The sequence below is a fragment of the Pithys albifrons genome, chromosome 3, assembly GCF_047495875.1.
Source record: "Pithys albifrons albifrons isolate INPA30051 chromosome 3, PitAlb_v1, whole genome shotgun sequence".
NCBI lineage: Eukaryota > Metazoa > Chordata > Aves > Passeriformes > Thamnophilidae > Pithys > Pithys albifrons.
The window spans coordinates 20,241,623-20,261,023 of NC_092460.1; the positions used below are offsets into that span (position 1 = coordinate 20,241,623).

The 19,401-nt window shown below is 43.0% G+C and overlaps 2 protein-coding genes across 9 annotated transcripts in view; both read left to right on the top strand.

The window, feature by feature from the left end:
• The window catches only part of TAMM41 (TAM41 mitochondrial translocator assembly and maintenance homolog), a 32,539-nt gene extending 22,767 nt beyond the window's left edge, over window positions 1-9,772 (top strand). Inside the window, exons 10-11 of one of the 7 annotated variants that reach the window (XR_011697349.1) lie at window positions 127-5,331; window positions 6,545-9,772. Coding sequence is in view for 1 of the 7 variants with exons in the window: in XM_071550895.1 (XP_071406996.1) it covers window positions 127-215 (89 nt within the window). In the remaining 6 variants the exon portion in view is untranslated. Of the gene's footprint in view, window positions 1-126; window positions 6,091-6,544 lie in introns of those variants that run through there. The other 6 variants (XR_011697348.1, XR_011697346.1, XR_011697347.1 and 3 more) reach the window with 6 other exon arrangements.
• A 1,668-nt stretch (window positions 9,773-11,440) lies between these two features.
• Window positions 11,441-19,401, top strand: part of VGLL4 (vestigial like family member 4) — an 87,247-nt gene continuing 79,286 nt past the window's right edge. Inside the window, exons 1-2 of one of the 2 annotated variants that reach the window (XM_071550903.1) lie at window positions 11,441-11,673; window positions 18,037-18,113. In XM_071550903.1, coding sequence (XP_071407004.1) covers window positions 18,050-18,113 — 64 coding nt within the window. In that variant the 5' untranslated portion in view covers window positions 11,441-11,673; window positions 18,037-18,049. Of the gene's footprint in view, window positions 11,674-11,981; window positions 12,316-18,036; window positions 18,114-19,401 lie in introns of those variants that run through there. The other variant, XM_071550904.1, reaches the window with a different exon arrangement.

Sequence of the window (19,401 nt, forward strand, 5' to 3'; positions counted from 1 at the left end):
AATAACCCTTATCCACCTTAAAATTACCCTCATATGTAGTGAGGACTTGGAGCAGCCACACCATTTTTAATGTTTCAGCATAAGCTTCAGTAAAAGAAATCTGAACTCAGCTGTTGACTTGCTTAGGTGTGCTCGTGGGAAGCTCCCAAGGACAGAGAACACTGACCCCAGTGGTAAACACAGACCTGACAGACACAAAGCTTTGGGACAAATGAACAGCCTGAGGAAAGATTGAGGATGGAGCCATGACTTTCTGAATGAAATAGTTACCAGGTAAGGAGTGAGAACTGTCTGGTTTAGTCATCTAATGAGATGACAGCTTTGATGAGTTGGTCCCAAATGGAATGCTCTGTAGGGGAGCACATGGGCACCTGTGCAGCAGCATAGACAGAACACTGAATTTTACACCAGTACTTTAGTGTTAGCAAAGTTTTAACGGGGTCTAGGGCAGTATTTGGGGAGGGAAGGAAGGAGGGGAATCCTCATCTGTGAAAGTCTTAGGATACAGAAAAAATTGGAAACTGGAATTGACAGCATTTAGTTTGTCCTTGTAGGAAACAGGACAATTTCAAACGTCCCTCTGCATGAGTAGTTAGCAAAAGTATTTATCTTAATGTAACTGAATTTTACATATTCTGACTTTCTTTTGTAGTTTTGTTTCTTTAAGGCTGTGTGAGAACGGGTCTGAGAGCCTTCACTCCTTGCAGAGCAGAGGGTGCTGACCACTGGGGGTCCTTGGCAAATTCAGAGGGATCTCTCCTAGTGAAGTTGTGTTTTCCTGTGTGAATTCTTTTCCTCTAGTCAACTTTTGAAATTTAAATATTGTAAGCAGAAAAACAGAGTTGTTTTTGTGTTTTTAAGAAGTGCTAGTTGCTGCACACTGGATTTAGAAATCTATTCTATGTACTGAATACATTACAAGATAATTAAGGCTAACAACTAAAATGTTATTCCAGATTTTGCCTCATTTATTTCCTCTTTGTGTCTGTAAATGAAAATGTAACGATTCCATTTCTGTGATTCCGATAATTCCCTCAAGGATGCAGACTTTACTGGGTATTGCATAGAAACACACAGGCTGACAGAAAACAAAAGGACATCTGTGGTGCACAGATGGAGCTAAAAGTTTTCCATGGAATAAGCAATATGACCAAATTAAAAAAAAAAGAGGCAGTGGCAAAACTAGACACTGCTATATCTAAAGGAGCTCATTCCTTCCTCCTGTGATAGTGGAATGTAGTGAAGTTTTAAATCATGAGCCATTCTGGGGAGTAATACCAGAACAAACCATCCTGACCAGCTGGGGCACTTTTTTCCTTTGTTTCCTTAACACAAAAAGGTGAGACTGGGGCTTTTTGTCCTGGTGAGATAACAGCACCACAGGATAGGAAACCACTGGGTCATAAATTGTAACTGCTTCAAGCACTGTTTGAGAGGGGTCAGGTGTCATAAGGTTGCCCAACTTCTGCTTGAGAATTCACATGCCTGACTTACAATTCATAGGTTAGTACTGTTGTTCAGTAAGGGTGTCATTCATTTTTGAGATAATGGCAACATAGAGCTTGGCCTTGAATCTACAGGAGCAAACAAAGTTGTACAAATCTGTGATGCAGAAAGTTGGACAGTGCAATTGGACATGGCTGACCTGCTCCTGGGATGTGGCTGCCACATGAGGAAAGGTTGGATTCCAGCAGCTCCTTCCCTCTGGTGATTTTTATTTGTTACCTTCAAGTTGTGGCTGTTTTCCTTTCTGTTGAGAGAGATATGTGTGCACCAGAACTTTAAATAGAATATCCTGTGGGCATATCTTGTGTCCTGAGACACTCAGAGTTTTTCCTTCTCTGCAGTTCCTCACTTTTGGTAAGTTTGGGGATGAGCAGCAGTTAAAGCTGGAACTTTTTAATGATGAAATGCAGTTTTAACTCTAGGGAAGCATTTGAAAGTGCAGCTTTCTTTTAAAAGCCCTTAGCAATACAAATATAATGTGCTAAATATTAAAGTAAGACACATTTAGAAGTGGTTTGATGTTTCAGAAGGTGCTTGCTCCTGAAATGATGGTTCAAAACATTAGAAGGCAAAGACAAGTCTGTGATGTGAGAATGAGTTGGCCTCACTCCTGCAGTGAAACTGCAATTTTCATCCTCCACCTTGCTGGCTGAGCAAGGGCATTCAGGAAATAATGTTCTGGAAAAATAAAGAAAGATAAAGTACTGCTTGCTGTGGCAGCTCATGAACCTTCTGAGCAGCAGCTGCTGTGGCTCAGCCCCTCCCAGCCCTGCAGGCTGTGCTGCTGCCGTGGGCACTCGGCCCCTCTGCAGGTGTTCCTGCACTCTGCCTGTAACCTGAGCTGGCTGTGCTTGTCTGACACTGCTGGATACCCACAGCATATCCTCATTTGGCTTTATGAACTTGCTTTGTGTACAGCACTGTAATGGGTCACTTCTTGCTCTTCGGAGAGAGTTTGCAAATCCCAGTTTAATAGTTCTCTGTTCACTCCCTCTGTTGATGCATTGCCAGTATCCAAGTTTGTGCACTAAATCTTTGTGAGAATTCAGTCCTTCCTCCTCATCCACATAGGCTGAAATCTTCAACTGTATTCTCTTCTGTAAATCATTTATCTCTGTGCCTTTTAAAAAGTGGCCTACCTTTCCCCCTGGGGCCTTTGGTCTTGAATGTATTTATTTTTTTGGCAGAGAGCCACAAATGAATCATGGCCCTGAGCAGCTTAGTCTGGGCTCCTCTCAACTGTTAAGAGAGAATACTCGGTGCAGTTGTTACAATGCTTTGCTATGTAAGACTTATAAGAGAAGAGAGATTGATTTCAGACTTGTTAGTTGCCTTTGAAGTTCCTCAACAGTATGTGGAAATGATTTCTTATGGTTATACAGCTGTAATCCACTAAAATAACTCATGATTGTTGAATGGGAAGTTGGTACATGGGAATATTTTACTAACTCTTTGTCCTAATGAGGTGTGTTTGCTCTTTCACAAAATATAGTCACTTCAGCTTTTCCTATGATTTGTAACTTTCCTGTTTGTGCCTTCCTGCTCCATTTTCACATTGGTTTGTTGTTTCTTTTCTTGTCTTAATTCTCAAGTCTTTCATTCTGTTCTTCAGACATCTCTCATTTCTGGTTTGGCTGTCCCACCATGGATATTGTTTTATGCTCCCTCCTGCTTTTTCCTGTGTAGCAGTGCTTTCATTAAAGACAACCAGGCAGATGATTTATTTCTGATGTCTTAAAAGGCTTCTCTCTAATGCAGAGCCTGGATGCAATCAAACTCCTAAGGATTCCTGTAGGTGAGTCAGCAGCAGGGGCCTGGCTGCCTTTGGGCCCTCCAGTGCCAGTGCAGTACGGAACTGCCTCATGCTTCAGAGGGAGTAACAATGGCAAATCAAAATGTGCCTGGACACATCCCATAGATTCTGGTTTCCACCTTTTTGTTACCTTACCCACTGTTGTGAGCAGCCCCTTTGGCCAGCAGTGGGGTGTGTGTCTGCTCCTGAGCTGCCTCTGGGCAGTGCACGAAGCTTTAGGGCAGAGTGTACTGATCTCCCCCATCAGCATGAGTACAATGTGTTCTTTATCACCTGCTCATTTCCCGTTTTCCCACTGTTTGAGCAGTGATTTTCTCCAGGTGGTTGGCTGTGGGACCCCTCAGATACCAGCTACATTGAGTGCACCTGACTTTGCTTTAGCTGCAGATCCTGCATTTCTCACCTGTGCTTACGGAGGCTTCTCTTTGGATTTGGTTGACCTTCAGTGTCAGGGAATGGGACCCACAGATGGGGAGTAACAGCTGCAATCTGATCATGAACGAAGTGCCTGCAGGTTAACACACAGCTGAGCCAGTCGCATCCCTTGCTGTTAGAGGGATGCACTTCAGAGTGTTCCAGAGCTTCCTGATGTTTGCAGCAAAAATCTTTGCCAGATTGGGAAGATAAAAATGGATATAGAGGCCAGTGTTCCTGAGTGGCTTAGGGAACTGAATTATGAGGTGTTTGTTCTCCACACTGAGGTGGTAATGCTTCTACAGCCTGTTCTGACTTGGGAAACTTCAGAATAAATGCAGCCCTTGGTGAGTGTCCAGTGGAGGGGATCCAGGCAGGGTTGTGACTCATGCCTTTTCCCAGCAATTAATTTAAAAATAGAATTGACATTGAAATATGCTTTGGAGGTCAGAATGTCAGGTCAGTGTGTGTCTGGTAGTTTTTCATGGGTAAGGTGTTGACAGAGGACAAAGTATTCTTCATTTTCAAATTCAGTTCTGCTGACCATGTATTCTGTGTAGAAAATGAATTTTCTTTGTATTATCTACTGCAGGAAGAAGAGACATTACCTCTACATGGGTATTTTCTGCGATATTTTTGGTTTGGGTGAGCAGTTGCTCTGTCACTTTTGATACTGTGGTTTCATAAAATTTTGCAGTGACCTTATTTACCTGTTTTTCTAGATAAAAATCTACACCACAGTCATTAACTGATCCTGAACTTAATGACTGCCTTAGGGAGAGGCAATAATCACTTTATTCTTGCATGTTTTAACTTCTTACTCAGACTGGTTAAATCAGAAATGTTAAGAAATGGGTTAAGTTTTAGTACATAAACAGGAAGCTTCAGACTGTACATTCTGAAATTATTCATGAAAGCTCCAAATATTTTAGTTGCATCTTTAGTCTAAGAACTTGTATTACTTCTCTACGTGGAATCTATCTAACTCTATGGAATACTTGGTAAATTTGGAAGGTTCTGTTCCCCCTCAGGGGTTATTTTTTTCATCTCTGCCTCCTACTAAAGCTTCTCCAAACCTCCTATTTTAAAATCAGTAGCAAAGCACGAGAGGGGACGTTCAGTGTTTGTTTGGTTTTGTTTGTGGGTTTGGTTTTTTCTTTTAATGTTGCCATCCTCCAGTTGTCTTGCTCTTAGCAGTGGGGAAATGTCTGGCTCAGTGCTCGTGTGAGACAGTAATGAAGGCGAAGAAGTTTGGAGCTCCTTGAGATGTCTCAAGAAGTGGTGCAGGAGAGGGGCAGAGCTGACACAAAACAGCCTCCCAGTGTCTGTCTTATGATATTGTCCCAGTGCTTTGGCATTGCAGCCTGAGGCAAGGCTTTTTAGAACCAAATTATTTTCACAATAAATTCTACACAGTCCCTTTTTTCTTTTTTTTCCCCTCTGTTTTTTCTCCCCTCATTGCCTCCCAAGTCTGGTGTCGAGGCATAAATCCTACATGGGGAGACTGTGCACACTCTGCAAACTCCTGGTTAACTCTGGGCCTGCATCCTTGGATTAGACCTGCCAAACAGAGCACTGAGCAATGGCAGAGTTTGAAGGTGAGTTTATACAGACAACAGGAGATGATGAAATAAATCAGTGCATTTTAAATTCTCAGAACACTTTAAGGTGGGTTATAGTTAAGAGTTGTGCTTGCACAGATGCCTTTAAAGTGAAGTTCTGTTTTCTTCTGCTTTACTTTCTGTTGTTTAAAGAATGTTTAAAGAATGTTCCTTGTCTATATTTTATTTGTGACTGACTGGCAGGATTCTTTTCAGTATAAAAACGAAAGTGTGTTATTTGTATTACAGACTCACAGAATCATTTAGGTCGAGTCCAGCCTTTGACCAGTCGAGTGTGATTCCATGACACACCTTTGAGCTGATGATGGATATTCCAAAGGGCCCAGACAGTCTCCTCGTGCCCAGTTTCCTTGGAAAGGCACATTACTCTTGCCTGGGCACTTACTGCTTGTTTAGAAAAAATCCAGGGAACTAAAGAACCTTTTCCTATGGCCTGGAAATGTATAGAAATTGTGTAGCTGACTGTTAGAAACAGAGTTAGTTTTGCTGAAGCTGAAGGAACTGTATTGATAAAGAAGAGAACAGGGGCAGGGGGTAGTTGAGTTCCCAATGGTTTTTGGCACCTTTGGAGGGCTGTGGGGTCTCGGGGCCAGGCTGTGAGCCCCCAGTGCTGACCCTCAGGGACAGGGCAGGCACCTCCAGCTGGGCTAGGGGATAAAACCTCTGTTCCTTCCTGGGCCAGAGGGACACCTGATTCAGCTGAATTTGTTAAATAAAAGTTCAGTTTTGCTTCGACGACTTTGTCCCCTCTAAATTTTATTGGGAAATGTGAGCATTTCTCACGTTACAATGAGTTAGTGTGGAAACTCTGAAAATAGGTTTGCATCTAATCATGAACTGCTACCTGTCTATGATTTTAATGATCCCAGAGGCACTGAAGTTCCTCTTGTCCTATGTGAAAGGATACAAATCTAAGAGGGAATTAAATCTATTATATGTATGTGTTTGCTGCACAAGAAAAAAGTGTAGAGAAGTTGCTTTGAATATTTACCTGTAGCTGTGTATCTCTGGTTATACTGACCTTTCTTGTACAATGAATTTGTCATTCAGAGTCTTGCTGTGAACTATTTGTGGTCTTTTTATCAGTGTTTAAGAGAACATTGACAAATTACAACCAGTGGGTTTGACCAAAGGTCGCTTTTAATTTGTTAATCTGACACTCCTTTTTTGAAAACTTTTTTTTTCTCAGGTATCTTCATCCTATGGGAACCTCCATAGGGTGGAATCTTTTCCAGAACAAAGCAAGCAAAAAGTGCCTGTGGTTAAATGTTCTGAAAGAACAGAGTCAGTGGTGTTCATATTTCTGTTTGAGTCTGAAAGTATCTCATTGTTTGCTTGAAGATTATGCTGCTGTTATGACCCTGCTCCAACTGACATTATACTGTCTCTTTTCATCTTCCTTTGGATGATGGGGCAGACAATTATGAAGAGGGCAAGCTTTGTCTTGAAGCAGGTAATAAATAACCATCTCCATCATCTTACAGTTTGGATCAACTTGTCTGTCTGGAATTACTGCAATTAAACACATTATGGTCTAATGAAATAATAAACTATCTTTAAAAAAATTTCAAATCTTTAAATCTCATGTTCCACAGAGGTTTGGACTTCAGGTGTGTTCTTATATAAGGAAGCTTTGAGTTGCAGTGCAATGAATCTAGATTTTTGCAGGAAAGACTTTCAGATTCAGAGTTTAGGAGTGTTAACATTGGAAAAAAGGTGTTTGATTCTGAGGCTGCATAATTTGTGTGTGATGTGTTTTGAATATGATTTTAAAAGCTACTGTCATTTAGTGTAAAACTACCCTGTTTCAGTAAAAGATGGTATGGATAGATGGAAGGTATGCATTGTAGTTGTATTGACAAATTGTGAAGCAATGACATGCTGACAAATAATGGTGTTTTATGATAGCTTTGGGAAAAGTATTTGCTTTTGGTACCAACTTAATCATCTCTATGCAGAATTTAATATGTCTTGTGCTTCTCCTCAGACTCAATGTAACTTCATGCATTCCTGTCTGTTGGAACAGAAATAACTATATTGTTGCTGTTTGAAAAACTAAATCAGGTTGCAGTAAGAAACTGGAAGAACTTCCATAAATGCCTCTCTGACATGCAGTGATAACACCTGACCAGTTACATCCTTAGATGGGCACCTGAAGAAAAAGAAACCATCTCTTTGTAGCTCTGCACGTCTATTGTTGATTGAAGGAACACAATATGTGCCCCCTGCTGCTACTCTTAGAAACTGAAATCACTGAAAAACAGTTCAGCAGACCAGACTGGAGTCCCTCTGCACCTGGAGCACCTGTGGCTGCTGAACCCTGCAGTGTGTTACAACAGTGAGGCTGTTGCTGTTGGGACCCACATGGAGGGAGACACTTGCCCAAGGCATTTTTAACCAACTGTTACTATGGTGGAAATATTATTTTTCTTGGTTGGTTGTGGAACAGATGTCAGGCTCAATTTCAATAATAATTACAAGATTAATGGTTGAATAGGGTCTGGAGAACTAGGCCATCAGATCTCCCTGCAGACTGCAACTGCACTTCCTAGTATTCATTTTCCTCCCTTCTAATTTCAAGTCCTTTCCTATTTGTAGACTAAAAGAAAGAAGAAAGTATTAAAACAAGTTGTGAAACAGTGGTACCTCTCAAACCATGCTTAGAAATGATCTGGCAGCTTTTGTTGCTTGTGAAATCCTGGTGTCTCTCTGTGGCACTGTGCTCACACATTGTTTGACAGGTTCAGTGGCCTGGGGGATGTGGCCAATCTCTGCTCACTGCACATCCACAGCAGGAAGAGTTGGGAGACATTGATCGTGCAGCACCTGGGATGCACCAGCAGTAACAATCCCAGCTCCCTCCTGCAGGGGTTAAACCTTCTGTGACTCATTTTTGGTGATTAATACACATTTGGAACAGGAGTGGCAACTGGAGTCTGTCCCAGGATTTGCATCATACTTTGGGTGCCTCACCTGGGTGTCTGTGTTTGGGCTGAAGCATTGCTTTTGTTACAGTTCAGCAAGGAACCCTCAGCTATCCCAGTCACTTTTTGGGTTTCAGCAAAGTATATTTTTGCTGATATCTGGGTCAGCAAAGAGCCTTTGATATCATTCTTGCAAAGTACTTGCAAAATGAGAAACAAATTTTAACCCCTGAACCAAACAAAATATGGTTCATCACCCAAGACTGGTTTTGCTTTACTAATTTGTGAATTTGCCCATTGAGCAGCTTTGCTGAGTGTTGGCATGTGTTGAGTTCAGCAGTTTCAACAAGGTTTTCAAAGATTTCCAGCATTGACAACTTACACTTCATTTTTTTGGTTGTAACAAGTGTTGACACCTCCTTTCAGTGGGGAAATCTGTCTGTCTGTACCAGCAGTGTCTGTAGGGGAATGCACAGGGTCACTGTGCCCAGCAAGCTGATGTTCCTCAGACTCTTTGGATGTTTAAGAAATATCCTGTTCTAAAACTTTTGCTGGGAGCTGTAATAGTGTATCCAGAGGATCAAAAGCTGTTTTGACCTCTCCTTTTCAAGCTCCTCCTCATCCCAGGAGCTCTGTCTTGTTAAACAAAGAAACCCTTCCTGCTATTCCCTCCAGCAGTTATAAACCACAGGAGTGGCAGACTTTCTTCTCAAAGATACATATTAAAAAGTCCTGTAATTAGTCTGCAGCAATTAATTCTCATGTACCAATGTCTAGTTCAGATCTTTTCCCAGTGTATGTGTTTTTGTTTTCCACATTTCATGTATTTTTTTCTAATGTCTTTCTTTTCTCAGGTATGTTTTACATTACTATTTTTGACTACTATTTTCCCAAATATTAGATCACCAAACTTCTGTTCTTGTTAGCTGGTAATGAAAACATTCTCCAGTAGTCTATTAATACAATATCAATGTTTTTAAAATGATAAATATTACCATATATTTATAATTGTTAGAAATATTGTTAGAAATGCCATAGACAAGGGTTTAAAAATATGTATGAAATTACGTTTATGATTGTTATGAGACTATATGCCTTTCAGTTTTTTAACAACTGAAATGTTTCTACTAGATAGCCTGAGTGTGTGGAGTCTAAATCTGGATTTCATTTAATGTTTGGAATGCATTTTTGGCTAAGCTTTTGGTGGCCCGGAGATCTCATGACCTGTCCTTGCAAGGATATGAAAATACTTCCATGTCAGCTATTCTTGCATGATTTTGATAGACTTTTAAATGGGAACTGGACAGCCCAGATCCATCCTGGGCTCTGAATCTTTCAAGGAATCCAAGAGCAGGGTGTGTGGGTTCACTCCCGGCCGTTCCCTTCCCTGCAGCCTCCCACACCTCTTGGCGGGGCCGCTGCTTTGGCTGCACCTCTGGCTGCATGTGGGAGCTCTACTCCCTCCACCATTTCATGCATAAAGCCCAGTTTCAGAATCTAAAATAAACTCTGCTGCGCCTTGGTACCTTTTTTTTCCTTGAGAAAGCCCAGACAGTTGTGCTGCCATTTCTATACTTATGCATTCATTACATTAGTGTGTATGTCTGTCACAGGGAGGGGAGGAGAAGCTGAGTAGGAGAAACACCACAAGCAGAATTCCACTGACACACTGTATTTCTGTTGCTTTGTGCTCTTTTTGGGTTCCACTGCAAAACTGCAGCCCTAAAACTCTGTGAGGCTCAGGCTGATTTGAAATTGTGTCAGGGCAGGTTTAGGTTGGGTATTAGAAAAAGGCTCTTCCCCCAGAGGGTGGTGGGCACTGAGCAGGCTCCCCAGGGCAGTGGGCACAGCCCCAAGGCTGCCAGAGCTCCAGGAGTGTTTGGATGATGCTCTGGGGCACAGGGGGTGACTCTTGGGGATGGGCCTGTGCAGGGCTGAGGGTTGGACTGGATGATCCCTGTGGGTCCCTCCTAACGCAGCATATTCTGTCATTCTCACCCTTTGCAATGCACTCCAAGAACCACCCGAAGCACCCTCAGAACCTTGTGAAGTTAAAATGCAGCATTATTGGACCTGTCCCTCCATGTGATGACTGATGTTCCATGTGAACACCAGATCAGTACAGCACTTTCCCATATCTTCTGCTCTGTAATTAAGTTCTGCAAGTTAAATGCCTGTTGCACAAACAGCATTCCCAGGTTCTTCAGAGTGCATTGGAAGCCTTACTTTGTCTTCTGAGAAGTGGCTTTTTCAAATGCACAAGCTGTTCCAAAATAGTTTGATTTTGATAACATTACTCAAGACAGGCAAGACATGCTCCTAAATTGCTTGAGTATTGGAGATGGAAAATTTGGAACAAGTGCTGGTGCAAGGTAGTGGGAATGGCCGAGTGTGTGCTGTTCGGGGGGTGCTGGGCTGGTGAGAGGAGGTGCACTCCTGGCTTTTTGCAGTGGGCCAGTACTGAGGACCGGGTCCCTCTGACTCCTGGCAGACACTGAGACCTTCTGCAGTCGCACACGGAGCTGCTGCTCTGCAGGCGGAAGTGTAGAGAGAGATTTGTTGACCGTGGCGATAGCTCAGCTTTAGTTTCACACAAGTCTGACTGTTGGCAGTTCCTCCCGCGGCTGAGTGAGTCATATGAAGTGCGAGAAGGGATTGTGTAAAAGCCCGTTGCAGTGCGAGCAGTGAACAGGAAACGAAGTGACGGGTCCGTTCGGAGCAGTTGTGGTCACCCCGCGCGGAACGGGGGCCGTGTCCCCTCTGGCTGCACCGCCCTGGGGCTCCCGGCACCTGCTCCTGCCCCGCCTGTGCCGCCCCTCGGCCGTGCGACCACCGGTGTGTTTCCCCGGGGCGCACGTGCTGCACTTCTGCTCTTACACGGTGCTCGGTGAAGAGAAGCTGTTTTGTTTTCCTGCAGTGCTGAGCAGCGCTGTAACGGGGGTTGGAACCGGGCGGGCACGGCAGCCCCATCCCCGGCCCCAGCCCCAGCCTCAGCGGGCACGGGACGGCGCAGCTTAGCTCAGCCCCGCGGGCCTCGAACCCGCGCCCTCCCAGCGCCGCCCTGGGGCGGGGCCTGGCGCGCCCTCCCTACCTGCGAGGATGTGACGTCAGCGCCTCATTACCCAACTTATGTGACGTCATACGGGCCCGGCCAATGGGGCCGCCCCGCGCTCCCACCTGCTCGGCGCAGCATTCCATCATTCCTGGGATTCCTCCCCGAGCCCGCAGCGAGCGCGGCCAGTGGGGCCAGTGCGGGGCCAGCGGGGCCGGGCTCGGGTCGCCGCTCCGCTCCTGCTCCGCCACCGCCGCCCCGCCCCGCCCCGCCCCGCCCGGCCCGGCCCGGCCCGCGGGAGCCGCTCCTGCCCGTCCTGCCCGTCCTGCCGCCGGAGCGCGGGTGAGTGAGCGGGTGAGCGGCAGCGCCGGGCGGGCCGCGCCGGGACAGGGCGCAGCTGCCCCCGGGGCGGCCCCGACGCTGGGGCGGGACGGGCGCGGAGCCGGGCGGGACCCACCGCGGCTGTCCCGGGGCTGTCCCGGGGCTGCGGCCGCCGCGGGCACAGCGGGCGGCACCGGGACAGTGTCCCGCGGCCTGGGCACCCGAGCGGGCACATTCGGGCTCCGCACCGCGGGGGGTTCCTGCCGGGAAATCCCTGGGATCGTGTCTGTAGCAGAGGTGAAACCTTCCAGAATGAGTCCCGAGGGCGCCGGGAAGGCTTTGCCTCGGCGTCCCATGTGTTCTGTGTGCAGGGCCGTTTCTGGCTCGCTGTGTGCAGAGCGGGGTCGCGCTCGCTGTGCGCTCCCCACATGCAATCAGCAGGAATTAATTCGGAGGGTTAAGCTATCTGCGTGTGACACCAGTGCTCTCCTTTTCTGGAGGCCGATGAATGGCGATTTAACAGCTGTTCCCATTGATGTGTGAGGATTCCTGAAGCCAGTCGCTTCCCTTGCGCTGTGTTGGGATTTATCAGGAACAAGAAGGTTTTTTTAATTAAACCAAAGAGGACTGGCTGATCAAGAGCTCCAGGATTTCTCCTGCAGGGTAATATTTCTGATTGGATTTTCTCTAACTCTAGAACAGAGGGTTGTTTAAAGAGCGTTACTCGTAGAGAAACAAACTGTAAGCTGTGAGACCTGAGTGAACCTCTTTACAGGCAGTGGTACTGAGAGCCTTTACATCCAAAGCTGTATAAAATCTGACAACAATCTGCCTCTCCTGCCTTAATAATACACTTTTTAAAGGCTGTTCCTCAGAATTCTAAACCTTTATTTGTGTTTTCCTGCCTGTGATCTTGTGAGGAGATTTCTAATGTGAAAGTGTGTTTTCCTTAAGTTCCCTACATCTCTTTCTTCTCATTATAATCTCAGTATTTGGGATTAGGCTGTCAGGTTTTGGGGATCACTTACAAGAACTACTTTTATTCACAAATAAGACACAGATCTGGCCCATTAGACTCTTGGTTGAATTTGGGTCTGTCTGTTGTACATTTGCATTTTTTAAGTAAATAGTGGGCTGGAACAGTTGTTGCTGAATCTCCAGCATCTCCAGCACACTGTGGGGAGCAAGGATGGGGTGTTCTGGTGCAGGGTACTAAAACAGGGTAGAAAATCACTGTGCACAGCTTTGGGGTCCGTTAATTAAGAACATTCACATCATCAAGTGTCAGGTTTCATTTACATATGTGTAGCTCTGATAATCTTCTCAGCATCTCCATATTGCATTAGTTAATTTGTTTGTTCTCAGAAACATTTGGAAGTTTTCTATTATAAAAGGGAGCTTTAGTTCAGTTCTACTATAGTTAAATGTTTCATAGGATGTTTGCAGCACAGTGTGTAACATACAGGATAGACTGAGTGGTCTTGTTGGACTTTTCCACCTTTAATTTCTTAGGTTTGTTAGCTTTCAATTCAAGCACTGTTGCTGATAGCTTTCTTCTTGGAATGTTACCTTGGTAAGGAGTATTTATGCAACAAGACAACAAAAGGCACAAGGTATAATGCCAAAGCTCTGCTTTAAGCTTATTATAATTTTCTCTGTGGTGAATTAAATTGTTGTTTCTGTTTGAAGATTTGCCTGTTCAAACACATTTTCCACATGCAGAGCCATCATGGTTGAAAACCTCCAAAGTAGTGAATAAATAACTTTTCTCTTTAAAAAGTGGTATTTTGATGATTCCTTGGCCAAGTAGCCTGAACTCACTCTGAGCACCGTGAGTTGTAAATCATGACCCAAACTGAGCACTTGCAGTTACCACTTCACATGGGTATCTCAGCACAGGATTTACATGCCCACAAGTAGAAGCTCTGCTCTAAATGCAGTTGCAGGAATTTAAATGTATTGTGTCCAGTTTGAACATATATTGTGCTTATCATTATTCTCATTCATGTTGCAAATTTGATTTACTCTCTTCTATAATAAAAATGAAAGGTATTTACTTATTTTGCATGAAAGTGCTGCTTTATCTTCCTTTCCTCTGTGGCCTTACTGATTGTGCTGATGAGCTGTGCCTGGATTTCCCCATCAGTTTTGCTTTCTACCATGGAAATCAGCTGAGTCCCTCTCTCTCTAGACACTTGTGGTTATGAATTTGGGCAGGACTTTGCCTGTATCTCCCCAGGTGGGAGCTGCTTTTGACCTGTTTGTCCATATTCCTCAGTTAATTTTGTTTTCTTTATGCTTGTGTTTATCTACACTTAGTTCACTTTAGGCTTGTTTTTTTCTCCAGTGTCTTGTCATTGTTGAATCACTTTTTCATTGTTACAATGGGCTTTGCTTGTTAATCCTCCTTTTCTCCCTCCAACCTTATCTCTGTATTTCACCAGATGGCAATTCAAGTGCTGGACTTCTCTCTCCCCCATTGGAGGGTTCAGCCTTTCCCTCCTTGTCTGTCTCTAGTTCACACTCAGCAAGTTTGAGCGATCCCTTTCAGGTGTTCCTTAGGAAGGTGTTTGCAGCGGCTCTGCTGCTGTTCTGTCAGTCAGACCTGTAATCCAGGTATTGTCATGGATGTGACTTCACTTTAGCTTTTCATATCCAAACTATGTCAACATTCTTCGGATTTTCCTTACCTGCCCAACGTGTCTGTTGTTCTCATCACCCTTTGGCCTCGTTTCTGTCATTTAGCTTGTTGCCTCAGCTCCAAGTTTTAAGTCCATCCTAGACAAAAGCCATCGTATCTCCTTAATAAGAGTACTGCCCAAACATCATCTGCCATGTTTTTCTTTCCTTTCCGTCCCTTTGCTATACCCTTTTTAAAAAATCAAATGTAAAATTCTTCATTTTATTTCAAATCTTTCCTGATGTGCCCTGAATATTAACTTCAATGGGATTAAATAGTTGTGTCTCTGTTCAGGCTGAGTGGTTCTCGTTGTCTGTTCACTGAATTTCAAACAAGCAACTTTAGGATTTTCCATGCATGCTGTTCCTGATGCCTGGAATGTGCTGTATAAATCCATGAAGTCACTTCTTCATTTTCAAAAGCTTTAATTTCTCCACAGTCTTCCAAAGAAAAAAAATAAAAAGGGAGCAAGCATTTGCAAAGCTGAGGGTAGTTGTTATGTGTCTGGAATGTTCAAAAATATGAAAAGAAGAGGGAAAATAAGGGGCTGCTTCATTACACTGATGTGTGTTTCAAGTGCTGCATAAAAAACTTACAGGTGGATCAGTGCTTGGTAACTTAGTTGTCTTTTCAGACATTGTATCTGATTTCACCTCCTGTGTCTTCCCCTGCCCAGGGTGTGTCTGTGCTGCAGTGCAGATGGGACAGGCTCGGGGCTTGTGCAGTGGGAGCAGGGGCTGATAAATGAAAGGACCGAGTAAGATACTAAACTATTATTTGAAATTGCAGGAGATAAAAATATCTTAAATGCTTGTAAAAGTGCTTTTGGCTCATGTCTCTTTATATGTAACAGTTAAGGGTTTGTAAAAGTAAGATACTTGAGAAACTGTCTCCATTGTGTCTAAATCAAACTTAACCAAAGGAGGTTCAACTCTATTCCTTTATTTCACTAGACACTTGTTTCCCTCACCAGATCTGGGTGCAGAAAAGCACTTGCACATTAGATAGAACTGAGTTTTGATGGGGATACTCATAAAAATCCAGCATTGATGCAGGCCTGGTCTGTATTTCTGAAAGGTGACTCCTCCTGAGGACTCCTGGGCTGTTCTCTGAAGGCAGCCTTGGCAAAGCTGCAGCAGTTGCTGACCTTGCCCAGATCAAATTAGGTTTTTAAGCTTTGAGCTGTCTAAGAGAAGAACCTTCCTCTCCTTCTCATAGACAACCTTTATTTCTTTCTAAACTGTTATTGCTGACTTGTTAGTCTAATTTAGAGATAGAGTGGTATTTAATATTGTTTAAAAATAATCAGGATTTTTATATCTCCTTGAAGGTAATTTTCTTAATTGTAAATATGTTCAGTATCACAGAATACGTGGTATTGCAGCCTGGGATTTGCAGCTCTCCTTTCAAAGCAGCTCTTGGATGAACTCAGCATTCTGCACAAGGCCCTGATTGCACACGAACATCTCAGCTGCTCCCTCATGATATGGACTTTAATAATATACAAAGCTGCAAAACTATATTGAGGCCACTTATAGAGAAGTTGTTTTTAGAGTGTCTAATTTCCTGAACAGAATTAAGACTTGGTCCCTGTTTCCTTCTCTCAATGTAGGTTTCTGTCACCAGCTAATTCACTTACTAGGAACATGTTCTGGAAAGGGATTGGGCCTCTGCTACTCCTATTAGTTGAAATTTACTGAAAAACTTAGAGAAAAAAGCAACTTGTTTTCAATAAAAGGCATTTTACCATCCCTTGCATTGTTCTTTATCAGGAGGTGCTTGTTTTTGGTTTTTATTTTCCTAAGGAGTTGACTAAAGTGGTTTGTATTAACCTCTTTGAAATTTAGGACAAACTTGGCACTAAATCACGAATTAGCTTCAGTTTGGTGTCGCTGCATCACCTGATCAGATGTATTTTAGTCACTTTGCCCACTGAATTTTCACTCTGCTAGAGGAATTTGTGTCAGAGGGTCAGTAATCAACAGTCTGAGGAGAAATAATGTGTTGTTTAAAGCCCAAGAAAACAAAGAGCAAGAAAGAAACTAAGCACCAGGTTCTCAGGGATCAAAGTGGAGCGATGCTGAAGGTTTCTCCAGCAACCCACTCTGCCAAATCTGTGCTTTGGTTTGGAGGAGAATGTGGCCAGACAAGATATGAAGAGATTTAATAGTCAAATAAGAGGCTCAGATCTTGTTTTCTAAAACCTCTTGCCCACAGGTACTGTCTTTAGATGAAAGAGTTCATTGACTTTAGAAGCTTAGTTAAAATACTGTTCCTGAGCAAAAGCTGGTTCTGACAGGAAGGGAAAGTGCTTGTTTTAGTGCTGAAGTGCTATGCTTTGTTATTTCCAGTTTGTCTCTTGTATAGTTCTGTGGAAATGTAACTGGATTAAACTTAAAAATATATTTTTTAAACTTAGAAATACTTCAAAATCCTTTCCATTATGCTTTAAAACCTTTGATTATTTTTAAAGTCTTTGACTTTATTTAGGAAGAGGAGGGAGGATAGTGAAGTTTATTGTTTTAGTGCAAAGTCAAGGAAATTGCTTCCCAAACATATGCTTGTTGTTAAGTCTATGTACATGTTATACATGTGTTTGAGATTTCTGGAGTTGCCACTACTTTTTTTTTTAAAGATTATACTGTAAAGTTAAGTTACAGTAAACAGCTTTTATGACAGATGATTGTGGAGAGTTTTTGGTGGAAAAAACCCCAACAAAACGGTTAGGTGTTCTGGTTTTCTTCTCTTTCTCCATTTTTTCTGTCTATGCTGTTACCTTCTTTTTTGAAAACACATATAAGTTGCTGGCCTTTTAATAAAACCATCTTGACAGCATGTTATTCTCTTCCATCATATTCCTTTCATATTTTTTAGTTTGGAAGCCACCTATGTGAAACTTTGAGAAGTTTATGTAAGCTGCAATACAACCACTGGTTTTGTGGGAGAGTCTTGCTTGGTGTAGTGCTGAAATGTACATTTTTAATGTGGTGGGATTCATTTTTTGTGTATGGGAATTATTTGTTGGAAGGGGCTGAACCCAGGGAAAAGCAGCTGCTGTGGTGTGTGATTACACAAGTTACAGTTCTCTGTCTGTGTTGCTGTGTATGCACATACCCAGAGTTCAACTGTATGTTCATTAGTAAAAATCTAACAATGGGTTATAAACGTTGAATTATTCTCCTTGGGATGTCGGAGAGATATGGAGGTCAAGTTTATTGAATCCTGTGGATCTAAAGCAGCCTCGTGCTCAGGTGGTCAGGCCAGCTGTCACCTTCACTCACAGGAGTTGCATCTTTGGATATTGTCTCAAGTAGCTCTTTATTGGGATGGAAGGCACACGGGATAAAACCCACAGCATGTGGAAGGTAACCCTGTTGCAGCATCTGTGAGCAGCAGTCATCAGCTTCAGTACTTGAGAATTTGGTCTTTGATTTGTTTGGGTGAGTAGTTGGTGGGAAAGCTAATTCCAGTGTTTCCTTGTTTTCAAGACTAAGCAATGACTTAGTTTTAACAATCCTGTGCTGGTGTAACATGAACAAGAACAGCAGAAACTTGGATTTTTGATTCTTTTTGCTGTCATGCTCTTACTCATTCCTTCTGTAAAAACTGATGTATGTCTGCTCTGCATGGGTAATGCAGCACCTGGTATGTTGCCTTAAGGACTCTCAGTTTACTGTCTGTAACTCTGGTTCTCTGTTTCCCAGGATCCAGAGGGGAATGGAGACTCCATTGGATGTTTTGTCGAGAGCAGCATCTCTGGTACATGCTGATGATGAGAAACGTAAGTCTGAAATTCAGTTCTCTGCTTGGCTGGATCCAGACGCTTTGTGTTTGCACTGTGTGTCAGCCCAGACATTGGCTCCATCCATCTTCACATTTGACTGAATCCAGGATGTGCAGAGAATGTCAGGAACCCTTCAGAGGTTGTCCTCCTCAGGGGCAAACCCAATATGTTGCATTTAAATTTGTTAATGTGAAAGACAGAAACATTCCTGTTATTTTAAATTAACAATTCGTGTGAAGGTCCCCCTCTTTTCCCAATTGTATTTGAATTGTTAGTAGACAAAATGCTGTAATGGAACTGCTGTCAAACTAAGGCCAGTTTGAGAACTCACACTCTCTACTAGTATTGGTCATGTTCTCATTCAAGAGTATGTAACTGTGTGGCCATGAGTGGGTTGCAAAAATTTCATTTCATAGAAAGCACCAGGTGGGATGTGTTGTCATTAGTAACAAGCACTTCATTTTGCTTTCACTGCTAGTAAAGGTGATTACAGGATTTAACATGGTGATGTCAGTGGCAGCCCATCATTTGGGGACTATTTCTGCTTTTACCATTCATGATAAGAGCTTAAGTCATGTTAGAATACTTATTTCAGTTCTGCCAAACTGCTGTGCTACTTTGTAGATCAAATTGTTACCTGCATGGGTAGTGATGAATGTCTTGTCCAGGTTTGTATGAGCAGGGTGAGCACTCAGGGAGTGTGTGCATCTTGGGTATCAGCCTGAATAGGCGCTGAATAGGAAAACAGTGGTTTGGATTTCAAACTGCTTTTGGTGTAGCTTCTGTGACCAAAATCACCCTTCAAGATGAATTTGGCTTTTCTTCTCTGTTGGTCTTTGTTCTTTTATTCTGTATATATTTTTGAAAAGCAATTGTCTTGAATGTTAAATAAAATAATTAATTTATTGTTGTTAATCAACTCACTCAAGTTGCAAAGTAAACAAATACAGCATATTTGGACAACAAATCCCACATTTTGTGTGTGTATTCATATAGTCAAGAAGGCAGTGGCTCACATCTCAGTTCATAAAATGAAGGTTCCATACCCTGAGGAGCATTCTCAGGGCTTCATAATGAATGTTGGGTTTGCTGTCTTTCATGTACACTTTGCTACTGGATAACTACCAGGTTTTTGCAGGTGTCCCTATAAAGGGATGATTTGGTTGATTGTCACAGTTATTGACTATTACTGGTAAAATGAACAGTAGTGGAGCTCCTTGAGGATTTTGATCTGGGGCATTTCTCTTGCAAACTAACATATATTTGTAGAAAAGGCAAAAGCTCA